Genomic DNA, 13,467 nt, shown 5'->3' on the forward strand with positions numbered 1-13,467 from the left:
TATTGCACTAAAGATTGCAAGATCACGGTTTCCGTCCCTAGTCTGGGCAGTGCATTGTGTTCCCAGGCAAAACACTTCATTTCACATTGCCACTCAGCTGTAAGCAAGTAACTCTGTAAAGGACTGACATCCTGTTTAAGGGGCAACGCTGTGATCTCGATCACTTATATGCTATGGACACCAGGTGACCGGTCCTATGTGGCCCAGAACTTGGGCCACTAATGTCCTGGGGTTGATGATTACGATGATAATAACACATTTCCTCAAAGTGGGAGGTTGCAGAAGGAAATTCACCTTTTGGTATTTCAGGCATATTCATCCTTCAGCATTTAAATAGTCCATATCCAGCCCAAATATTTTACTAGATTTATGTTCAAACTGGCCAGATCCGACCTATCACACCTACTCTACAATGTCAAATCTCAAAGCTGCAAGATATTTCAGGATTAATTCAAAACAATGGGAATTAAATAAGTATTATATTTGAGAGAGTCATGTGAATGCTGAAGGGTTAAGCGCAAGTCTATTCTTGTAAAACCAAATCTCATTTATTAACGAGTGCTGTTATATAATTAATAATCGTTTCAACTGCTGCTACACTGGCATTTTGTTTTCTTACTTCAAAAGAAGAATTAATTATACATTTTATCGTTAAAATATTTCCCACTAAATTTAATTTCAAATTGCTAATTAACTGTAGATTAAATCTTTGCCTTCTACTGTCAATTAACCATTCTGCCGTATTCTACTGAAGTTCTGACATCATTTACAAAGGCCATTATTTATTACAAAATCTTCAGACTGCGTTGAGTCAAAGGTTTTGCAACACTCCTCCACTGAAGCTGCTGCCTGCTCTTGGTTGATGCAAGCGCCTTGTAGTCTAAAATTAGGCAACCAAGAGCAAAAACAGGTTCTTGAAGCCAATGAAAAACATTCAGTTAATCAAATACTCGTTATTTTCCCATGGTATAACAGGTGCAGACCAGGCTGTGAAGCTTTCTTCCCAACCACATGGTTCCAGGTTCAGTCCCACTGCATGGCACCTTGGGCAAGTGTCTTCTGCTAGAGCCCCAGGCTGACTGAATCTTTGTGAGTGGGTTTAGTAGAGGGAAACTACAGGTGTGTATCTTAGCCTTAACAGCATATAATGATTGTGAACAAGCATCTTAATTATACAGGTGGAAAGACATGTCTGGGCAGCGGGGAAATATAACCTTCCTTGGAAACAGGTAAGGGTTAGTAATGTCATGATGATGATGATATATCTTCCATACACACACAACAGGCTACTTTCAGTTTCTGTCAAACAAATCCACTCACGAGGCTTGCCCAAGCTCTCATGCAGTAGGACTGAACTCGTAACCATGTGGTTGGGAAGCAAACTATTTAACAATACAGCCATGTGTGTGTGTGTGTGTGTGTGTACATATAGCACACACACACATCCACTCATACCAGAAGAATGTAGAGTTCACAAAATGCCGCCATCTCAATCATAAGCCCTGCACTATTTTGGTTTACATGGTGATGAGCCTGGCCCAGAGATAACATTTATTAATGTCAGAACAGAAAGAACAGAAGTGTTTGTTTAGAATTTTTTGTGCCACTTACATGAAACTTAATCAAATAGCAGGTGAAAAACATAAACTACATCACATATGGAAGATTGGAGATAAACAATTTATCTCTCAAAGCAAAAAAAAAAAAAAAGAGGAGAACGTGTGGTGTGACGGGGAGCGTGTAAGTGATGCAGGAGAGAAAGGGAAAAGCAGAGAGAGTATGATGCTGTTTGTTGTATGAAAGAGAGAATTGGGTAAAATGAACAGAGAAGCAATTAAGTGTTACAAGGTGCACGCAAGAAGAGAGGAGATTCCGTGGCCTGTCCACAGAATGCATCAAGCTCTGTGAAAAGATGCCAAGAATCGGTAACGGGTGTTACAGGTAATATATACAGACAAAAGTCTTTCATGAGGTCAGGTGAAAGATTCTAGGAAAGTTAATATTATATTATTGTGCTTAATTTAGCCATGATTGTTAGAGGAGAACCATATGAAAGTGATGACCAATAAAGATATCTTATGGTCAACAGGGTGATGGACACTGCCATGGTCAGTTGTCCAGGGATAGGTGCAGGTACAGATTGTGGTCATGCTGGGGCATTGCTTTGAACAGTTTTAGTCAAAGAAACTGAACCCAGTACATACTGTTCTTTTTTTTGTTTTTGAAGACTGATATTTATTCTATTGGAAACTAAAGTTATAGGGACATAAACAAACCAACACTGGTTGTCAAGCAGTAAGGACGTTGGTGAACAACAGACACTAAGATACACACATGCATCTGTGATGGGATTCCATAGGTGTAGGTATAAAAGGAACACAGAAGGAATTTAAATTTTGTGTGTGTGTGTACCAAGCATTGGCATGGATCAGAATTATTGAAATAACTGCATTAAATCCACGCGTGAACTTCATATAACAAGAGTTGATAATGTTAGATTTGAACCAAGTCAGCACTTCTCATAAAATACAGCTGAAAATTACTGATGTCTATCATGTGACCAAAATGAAAACATTGTCAAAATACAAACTGCATCGTTAAAAAAACAGGCTTTCATTAAAGAGAAATGCCCTGTATTTGGCAAATTAGGGAAACTGCATATCAAAATAAAACCCTATTTTTATGTATGAACAACCAGAAACAAAAAGGAACAATGACAATGATGATGGCAGCCCTGTTGGTTTGAGAAGAACCTGGGCTGATTGTGATGTAGAACAGGACCAAAGCAGCATGAAGGTATCGTTCAAAGAACTCAATCTGCCGGAGGTGTTTATCTTTTCTTTACATTTCAACCAGATGTGAAGATATTAGTGTTATTGGAGAGATAACAGAACGATTCCGAGGAATTTACTCCTTTTCATACTTTTAGGCACAGACAGATGTTTGGTTGTACAAACTGGAAAGATCTTAATTAAGTCTGATAAAAGCTAGGCATGAAAATATCAACCCCCGAATTATTGTGTGTGTGTACGCGTGTGTGTGTGCATGCGTGTGTGTGTGTATGCGTGCGTGTGTGTGTCTATATGTATCACTTCTTAATTTGAGTGGGGGCAATGCGAGCAGTTACTAAAGGAACATTACAAGCAATGTTCCTTTAGTTCCTGCTTGCATTGCCCCCACTCAAATTAAGAAGTAGGATAAAGCTCATTTGGAGCACTACAACTCCAGGCTGTATTATATTTGGAGTATTGTTATTACTAGCTATCTCAAGATATAACTGTGTATTTTGTATTTTATATATATATATATATAAAAAAAATGATGTCTTAGGCAGAGTGATACAGCAATACTAATAACCAGTTGTTAGAACTCAATATACTTTTGCTTTAGCTCTGAGTGCACTGCTTTTCATAGCAGAAACGGCTGTAAGTTGATGAAGGTTATTATGTAACTTCTACTATTTTGTCGTTCATTATATACATATATATAAAGTTACATGATAGGGACGCCAGCGTTAGGCAGTGGTGAGGACAAAGCATACAGTTTGCGCACTAGCGTAGCTACAGTGTGTGCTGCCCGGGGCGGCCCTTTTGTTTGCCACCGCCAGGCCCAAAAGTAGCGCCCTTTTAAAAGTGCCCCTTCTACCCACCCCCTAACTATGCTAGGGAGCTTGAGAGTCCAGGGCGCTTCATAACTGGCACCAATTTAAAAAGACTGGTTCCATATACAACATATTAAACCTGTTGATAGTGGGTGTTATTCCTTTGTTAAATAAACGTTCCTTCATTTTAGAATTATTTATTGCTAATAGGTGCAGGAGTGGCTGTGGGGTAAGTAGCTTGCTTACCAACCACATGGTTCCGGGTTCAGTCCCACTGCGTGGCACCTTGGGCAAGTGTCTTCTACTATAGCCTCGGGTCAACCAAAGCCTTGTGAGTGGATTTGGTAGACGGAAACTGAAAAAAGCTCGTCGTATGTGTATGTGTGTCTGCCCCCCCACCCCACCCCAACATCGCTTGACAACCGACGCTGGTGTGTTTACGTCCCCGTAATCTAGCGGTTCGGCAAAAGAGACCTATATAATATGTACTAGGCTTACAAAGAATAAGTCCTGGGGTCGATTTGCTCGACTAAAGGCATTGCTCTAGCATGGCCGCAGTCAAATGGCTGAAACAAGTAAAAGAATATAAATTCTCATCTTTAAGGATAGTTTATTGCGTAACAATAAACATTTAAAAACTGTAGTTTGTAAATGATATGGGTTCGAAAGTACCAACAGTGGTGGAAGAAGTACCAATAAAGGTAGCACGGTGGATATATAATACTTCGCTCTTCTACATTATCAGTTTTGGCAATTAAGGCCCATCAACAGCCATTAAACACAACAGCAACTCTCCTCACCCCCGCCCTCTGTACGTGTGAGTGTTGAGGGGGGGGGAGGGGAGGGAGAGAGAGAGAGAGAGAAAGAGAGAGGGGGGAGGGGATGGAGAGAGAGCGTCACATTCCAGCAGTTTCAGACAAACTTCTGCCAGCTCTCTACGCAGTCATAAATAACCTTTATACCTGGCTGCCTAAAAACTACTCTACCAAAGTTCCCCCCCCCTCGCTAACAAACACTTCGCCCTACACTAACCCCCAACACTACATCATGAAGCGTGACTTTTTAACCGTAGTAAAAAGCAACACACCCAGGAATGCGATGCCCCAGTAGCATTAAATATCCATTAGGGGCTTTCCCCAACTCGTTTAACTGAAAACCCCCACCTTTTCTCCACGGAGATAAATTCTATTCCTTGCAGCCTTATATCACTGAGTGCCACTGGTAGCTAAACCCCCTCCCAACATCGTGGATAGGAGTTTTCTCGGCTGTCGAGAAAGCCACCCGTCTAGAAAGTTACCCAATTCATACCAGCCAAATGGTATTTCAAAAAAAAAAAGCTTTGCTCTAACCACACAGATCAGGGGTCATCAACCAGGGTCCATTGAAGAATTTGCTGTTAAACTTTTTCTACGGTAAATTGCTTATGCTTCCACAAAGCACAAAATATTCCAACAGTATTTTTTTGTTTTATACAATCCTCACAAATATTTTTTATCATAAAAATTTGATAGGATTTTTTAAAGTCATCGAATGTCTTTGAGGGTCCAACGGAGTTGATGTTGGTCTGTTTACATCCCGTGATATAGCGGTTCGGCAAAAATTTCCGACAGAAATAAGCACCGGACATTAAAAAGAAGGAAAAAAAAAGTGAAGTCAAATTGTTCATCTGAAACCCCTTCGAGGCGGTGTCACAGCATGGCCGCAGTCCAGGGGCCGAAACAATCAAACGATAAAGACATACACAGATGCTGTTTAACCTTCGGTCGGCCCCGTTTAAGTAGAACGATGGTCGAAGAAACCCCATCTATTTTAGCGCTATCCAGGACTGACCATTATCCAATATCCTTTCCTTACTCAAGACTAATAAGATAGATTTGAGAGAAGTGTGGCTCCATTTCTAGCAGGTCGAGCGACCATGTTGAGGTTCCCCACCGAGATCTTCGATTTTTATTATTATTAATTATTATTATATGTGCCAGATGAGGGAGGAATGACGAGTCGTTTTGTAAGTGATGCAAGCGTGAGAAAACGGATGTAAAACTGACGACGATACATATGTATAATACATACATGTATGCGTGTGGGCACCTAACTAGGTTGTGGCTTTCGTTTCTTCTGCATGTGACGACCGGCTAAGGACATTTTAGAAAACTGCACGAGTGTGTATGTGTCCGCCCTCCACCTACCCATTATATATATATATATATATATATATATATATATTGGTAAAAACGGTAAGATAACAAAAGAAAGAAGGAGACCTCAATATTATGTAAATAGAGGAACTTATCTGTAAATATAATATGTCACAATTATTCGGTAGCCAATAAAAAAACTCTGAGTTTCGGAAGCCGAGGTGGAGGACTCTACCGAATAATTGTCACATATTATATTTACAGATAAATTTCCTCTATTTACATAATATTGAGATCTCTTTCTTTCTTTTGTTGTCTTACCGTTTTTACCAATAAATTACCTCCCGAACGACGCTATTCTTCACTAAGAGCTAATACAGCTTATTTTGGATAATATATATATATATATATATACACACACACATATTACTAATTTCTGTCATATATGAGGCGTAGAGTAATAATTTAGATCTGACAATATTCACCAGGAATAAATCTAACCAAGCAATTACAGTAAACGATCGTAACTTCTGTTATGTATTTATTTCGTTAATAATGATTGGGTGAGGAGGAGAAATGATAAAATGAATCGATTTCTTGGTAGCCATTTATTCCTTTTAATATCACGTGTGGAACCTTATTGGTTCTGGTGGAAGGAAACGTGCGCTGGAGTGTCTGGAGATAAATATTGTCTTTTAGAATGGCAGAGGTGATCGGTTCACGTGGAAGACGAATTGCATGGAATGGTTTGTTTTACAGAGAAAAGAATACAGCAACAGAGACAAAATCTTTACCTTAAACTAGACGGAAATATTTACATAATTTATGTGTGTGGGTGCGTGCGTGCGTGTCTGTGTGTGTGTGTTTGGGTGCCTATTTGTGTGTATATGTATGTGTTTAATAAACATATGTATCCATATATATGTGTGTGTGTACATGTGGATATATAGATGGGTAGATAGCTAGCTTTATGTGTGTGTGTGTGTGTGAGTGTATAGTTGTAAATATTTACATAATTTACAGAAAATAAATTATTTATTAATATATTTTTCTATTACATTGTCCGTTGCCCCTTGAACAAGAAAGGAACGTTTTGGTTTTTACGCTGTTTCTTGCGTCGCAACAAAAACATGCGAAGAGGCAAAAACGGTGGACCCTAACACCTTGTTGGTCTGACTACATTCTACGCAAACAAATAAAAAAAAAAGGGGCTACAGGAACCGAAGAGGGAATCTCTGTCTGACCACTGAGGCCGAATTTATCTCAAATCACACGTTTAACCCTTCGCCTGCCCCGTGTATTTCCCCGTTGTCCATGCATCATACATTATAGACATTTACCATTTTGTTTTCAACCACAAGAATAACATGAGACTTACGAAAGGAATGCTTTATATTACTGAGACCGTGTGAAACAAGGCCTGACCTGAGCGTGTGTGTGTAAATGTTAAACAATGAGTGTTCAACATCGCAGTGGTGAATAAAATTTCTTTCTTTGAATATTAAGGCTACCATTGGTTTCATGTTTTAAGAAAATATGTAAATATCTTAATTTTCCAAGTCAATCACATGGAGGAATGGTGCATATATAAACAACATGTTTTGCGTTTTCTTTTTAGAAAAATATAAATCCGAAGAAGAAGTACAGTCTATTTTAATTACTGGTAAAGGTCGATTTATGGGGCTACTCTGGGTTTCTCGATATAAAGGGTACCTTTATGGCAAGAAACCCAGGGTAATCCTATAAATCGGCCTTCGCCAGTAATTTATATATATATATTATATATATATATATATATATATATAGAGAGAGAGAGAGAGAGAGAGAGAGAGATAGGCACTTGGCTTATGGACTAACATCTAAAAAAGAAATATATGACCCGCCAACAAAACTAAATTAACTTCGCGTAATTAAAAGGTCTGGGTTAAACTTACGGAAATGATTTGGACAGGTCAAGAGTTAAAACAAACGAGGGACATTGTGGATCATGTAGTCCTAGGGACACTGTGACTGGTAACACAAAAATAAAAGGCAGGTTAGTCACGGCTGGAATGCTTTTGATTATAGATATGTTGAATTGGGGCTGAGCTGGGAGTAAACGAAAATTTGCGGCAGTAAAGAAAAACTAAAACCCAAGAGACATCAACGTTTTATGTAAACAAACGCATCACGTGCATTCACCAACATGAGAGGTCCAAAGTTTGTAGGCGTCCATTTAGAGTTGATCCAGAAACGAGTATCTCAGCCAATTTCGTACGTTACGTTCTGAGTTCGAATCCAGTGGAGATCAACTTTGTCTTTGATCCTTCTGGGGCTGATAAAATAAAGTACCATTAAAGTACTGAGGTCGATTTCATCGCCTAACCCCTACCCCACCAAATTCCTCGCCTTGTGCCGATATAACAGACCATTTCTGCTTGTCCCCTTTTTTTTTTCTTTATCTCTTCTTATACAAAGGAACACTTTATTACTGTACGTGACCATTCGAAGTGCTAGAAATAGCAGCTGAATCCCATTCGAATCACTACACCCAAACTTCACAATAATAATTAAGTGTTGGTTTGTCTCAGTCCCATAATTTAAATATCTCTCATTGTCCAGTGCAGCAGAGAGAAGTTCGTTCTAATAAAAAGACAGTGAAGCACAGAACATACAATTGCTGCTTAGACGAAAGTTTATATATATATATATATATATATATATATATATATATATATATATATATATATATATATATATATATATATATATATATATATATATTACACACACGTTATTTTGTAATGAAGCCTTTAACTTTTGACAACAATTTTCTTCGTGTCTCGTAATTGTTGTTTAACCCCCGGCCGACCTTCATCAAACACACCTGTAATCAATTTTTAATTTTACGTATCTATTAATTCGGACGGTAGTGGGGAGACTCGAGGAAGATATGTGGTAGCTATTTCTAGCAATTTACGCGACAGCTAGAGCCGCCTCCGTTGGCTCGAAACATATTAAGCGTAGCTTGTCCTAAATTCATACATAACAATATGATTGTAATATACTTTAAAAAAGAAAAAAAAAAACTGATGGACACTAAAAAGAAATCGACCCCCCTCCACAGCATTTAGTTTCAACCGGATATTATATATAACACAGCATGACCAAATGATAACCATTCTACTCTCAATTATCATAATGAATGCAATCAAGAATGATAATGGAAGTATGGAAGTAAAACTAATGTTCCCGATGAAATTACTGAGTAATTTATATTAGAAACAACACACACACATACACACACAGACCGTTTTGGTTTTATTTAATCGGTCTGTGGATTATCAGTTCAGATCTTTAGCGAGAAATCATTTACAGAAGAATTTAGACATTTTTGACTCCAGCCTGGATGCAGATTAATTTACATTAAGTAGCTTCACTCCATTTATAATCAGGAAATAAAATGAATAATCCATTTTATATGCGTCAATAATACATTCTGTAGCGAAGACGATGGCTTTATTTTAATTTTTCAAGCCATTTGATTGCAAAGAGGTTAAACACATGATGCGGTGTGTCTGCCTCGCAAGAGCCGAGCACCGGCGACATTTCTTGTGTAGTCGGAGTTAAACGCGCACAAGCAAACACAGACATTATATTGCCAGGATTAAAAATGTACATCGGTTGTTATAATCTATAAAAAGATAAATTCAAGTTTTATATCTGATGAGCAAGAAATCGTTCAGATATCTGTGATGGAGAAAACGTTGACACATTAACCGGGAGACAAGTGCCCCACACACTGCTTCTACGACATGCCTAAAACACACCTCTCTTTCTCTCGATATATATATCTATATGCATATATATATATATATATATATATACACACACATACATGCTGAGAAGATGCAAAACGAAATATATAACACGAGACAGACCAGTTACAAGAATTTACTACTATCTACAATCCAGGAAGAAAACGACAAATAATAATAATAATTAATAATAATAATAATAATAATTAATAATAAATCATTCGACGAAATCACAGAAAGAAACCGAATATGAGTTAGAAAAAATGTGTATTTTTTTATAAACAGAAAATAAATATAAAAAGAAAAACGAAGGCAACACACTTTAAATAAGTTGAAGTATAAAAATATATAAAACAAAAAATGTACCTCGATTGCAATAGATCACACATAATATGCATTTCTAATCGATGACGATCTCGCATAGATATTAGTGATCATTTTTGATTAATAAGATCGTTTTTTTGAATATTATGAAGAATATCAGAGCATAAATCACAACATTAAGAGGTTAAGCAATAGTCTTCCAATTAAAATTTGGTCGACCTCTTCTGAGGAATGCCAGTATTCCAAAGAAAATTTTCTACATGAATCATAAAAAAAAAAAATCCCTTTACTTTAACAATAGACAAGGAGAGAGACGAATACATGTCAGGGGAAGTAACTTGATGGTGGAACTGAAACCGAAAAGAAAGTTTGCAGGTGCCCGTCCCCCCACCCCGTTTCAATATTAATCTGATATTCTACTTGTGTCGGTCATTGGACTGCGGCCACGCCGGAGCACTGCCTGAAAGGGATTTAGTCGAAGACATCGACTCCTGCGCTTATTGTTTTTCTCTATAAGTCTGGTACGTATTCTATCGTTTACTTTCGCCGAACCGCCAAGTCACCAAACTAGCCAACACTGGTTGTCAAACGGTGGCGGAGGGGACACACACACGCAAACATCAGGCTTCCACACAGTTTTCGTCTACCGATTTCACTCACAAAAGATTCTGGCCGAGGCTAAAGTAGAAGACACTTGCCCAAGGTGCCACGCAGTGGGACTGAACCCGAAACCAGGTGGTTGCAGAGCAAATAGTGTACCGCGTATAAAGAAACGGGAAGGGTAGAAATGACGTCACAACAGGGTCCACAAATCTGCACATGACCCAAAGACTAGTCCCAATGACATCCCCTACCTATTAGGGTACCATCATTAAAACAGTCGCTTTCCAGACAAATAAATAGGTCATCATCTTTTAGCGTCCCCTTTTCCCTGCCGGCATGGGTTGGACAGTTTGATAAGAACAGCCGAGCCAGAGGTCTCTGACAGGTTCCATGTCTGCTTTGGCAGGGTTTCTATGGCTGGATGCCCTTCTTAATGCTAGCCACTTTATGCAGTGTACTGGGTACTTTTTACACGGCACCAGCACCAGTAAGGTCACCAAGTACACACAAGACAGGACCCCTTAACTGAGTGGAGTACAGCATGGAGAGATAAGAAACTAGGACAGAGTGGGAGGGGCAGGTGTCTTGTTGAAAAGGTGAATTCATGGCTTGGCCACCAGGAAAGAATGTGTGAGAAAGAGAGAAAGAAAGAGATGTGAGGTTCAGGTACAAGGTGAATACGAGGCCAAAATAGCCATTCTATCAATAAAGCCATTAGCTGTAAACATTGTGTTGGGACACATGCCATTAGATCTAGGTGTAAAAACCCCTTGGTTTTAATATCACACTCCTGGTGCCCCCCCCCCAACTCAGCATCTCAAGCGTTGACCATTTTCTACAGCAAATTCAAAACAAAGAGTGTTTCACAAATAAAACCTCGCCTAATTAACCCTTGTTTGATTTTTTTATATGCATTGCCCTGTTTTGGTTACCCTATTATTGCTCCCCACCCTCGGGAGGGGTGGTACCGCCCACTTTGGGAACCACTGGTACAAAAGAACAACTATTATATGCTACCTTGCAAGAACACAAACACACACACACACACAGGTATACATATTTACACACATATACACACACACACGTATCACATGATTGACCAGACTGTCGGGTGTTGTTATACATCGCTGGTCACAATGCGCTTTGCATCGTTTCATTTTTCAGATGGTGCCACCCTGCTGGCAAGGCGAGCAAACCAACATTCTCCCTAATCGGGATGCCAGTCCCTAGCAAGGATACCTATTTACAGGTGAGTGGACTGGTGCAACATAAAATGAAGAATTTTGCTCAAGAACACAATGTGCCACTTGGTTCAAGAATTGAACTTGTAATCTACCAATCAGGAGTACAACACCTTAACCACTAAGCCACACACACACACATACCCTTCGCCCCTTGATCTATTACTGTCCGAATCCTCTCTTATATTCACCTTGTATCGCAAGATGGTTCAGCATCTCATCCCCATCTCAACTTTCTTTCCAGCTACCCTTTCCTATTCCTGTTGGGTAGCACATATCTCCTCTATAGCAAGACACCTGTGCTTGTCCCTTTTATCATTACCTCCAGCGTCTGAACACCTGGTATAAAAATCACTACCTGCATCAAATATTCCCCCATACTTAGTTGAGGGGTTTTTTTTTTCACTTTTCATTTTTCATTTTTTTCCCTCATCTTGCAAGTTACTTGGCAACCTAACGATTGCTGCCGGCACAAAAAAAAAAAAAAAGACACCGAAAACATGCTGCAAAGTGGTTGGCACTATGAAGGGTGTCCAGCCATAGAAATCATACCAAAGCTTGACATGACCCTAGGGTTTGCCAGACCCTGTCAAATTGTCCAGCCCATGTCAGTATGGAAAATGGATGTTAAAGGCTTACATGCACACAACAGGCCTCTTTAAGTTTCCATCTATGAAACCCAAACACAAGGCTTTGGTCAGCCCAGGGCTACAAAAAAGACACTTGCCAAAGTTGGCATGCAGTGGGACTGAACTCGGAACCATGTGGCTGGAAAGCAAACTTCACAGCCTCACCTGCACCTTGATCCTTTTATAGTAAATCCAATTCAACCATTCCAAGTTGTATAGAAAAAATACTTACTCTGAAAATTCACATTCATTTCTGTGACCATTTACTTGTTGACGAATATCAATCGGTTGTGATTTCGGTACGTAACCATTCACTACTGGATTAGAAATCTGTTGTTCAATATCTACGGTACAGTCATAAAAGGGACCTTGTTGACCATCCACTTCATTGGTGCTGACATTTTCAGGTATATTGCCAATCCTGGGTTTCAAGGATAAAACGAAAAAAAAAAAAAACCATTTAAATACTAACAAAACTAAATTTTAAAAGAATTACAAAATATCTGATTAAAAACAAAAAACCCACTAACATGAGAAGGAAATTCTTCATCATTTAATGTCCACATTGCCGTGCTTGCATGGTTCAGCTGGAATTTATTGGGGTACAATTTCTATGGCTGGGTGCCCTTCCTGTAGCCAGACCTTACCTGCTTCCAAGCTAAGTAATATTTCCCCTTAACTAGACAGGTTCACACAAAAGACTGGCAATAAACAATCTCACTTGTATGATGATGATTCTCCAAGGCTACACACACATACATATGTCTACACACAGGCATACACACACATACATATGTCTACACACAGGCATACACACACATACATATGTCTACACACAGGCATACACACATACATATGTCTACACACAGGCATACACACACATACATATGTCTACACACAGGCATACACACACATACATATGTCTACACACAGGCATACACACATACATATGTCTACACACAGGCATACACACACATACATATGTCTACACACAGGCATACACACACATACATATGTCTACACACAGGCATACACACACATACATATGTCTACACACAGGCATACATACACATACATATGTCTACACACAGGCATACACACATACATATGTCTACACACAGGCATACACACACATAC

The 13,467-nt window shown here is 39.0% G+C and overlaps 1 protein-coding gene across 2 annotated transcripts in view; it reads right to left on the reverse strand.

Annotated features, from left to right (window-relative positions):
• The window catches only part of LOC115214056 (autophagy-related protein 13), a 64,225-nt gene that overhangs the window by 7,114 nt on the left and 43,644 nt on the right, over window positions 1-13,467 (reverse strand). Inside the window, exon 5 of one of the 2 annotated variants that reach the window (XM_029783097.2) lies at window positions 12,563-12,751. The exons of the other annotated variant lie outside the window; for it this stretch is intronic. Within the exon in view, the coding sequence (XP_029638957.1) occupies window positions 12,563-12,751 (189 nt within the window). The remainder of the gene's footprint in view (window positions 1-12,562; window positions 12,752-13,467) is intronic. 2 annotated transcript variants of the gene reach the window in all.

Source organism: Octopus sinensis, linkage group LG7, assembly GCF_006345805.1.
Source record: "Octopus sinensis linkage group LG7, ASM634580v1, whole genome shotgun sequence".
In the NCBI taxonomy this organism is placed as follows: domain Eukaryota; kingdom Metazoa; phylum Mollusca; class Cephalopoda; order Octopoda; family Octopodidae; genus Octopus; species Octopus sinensis.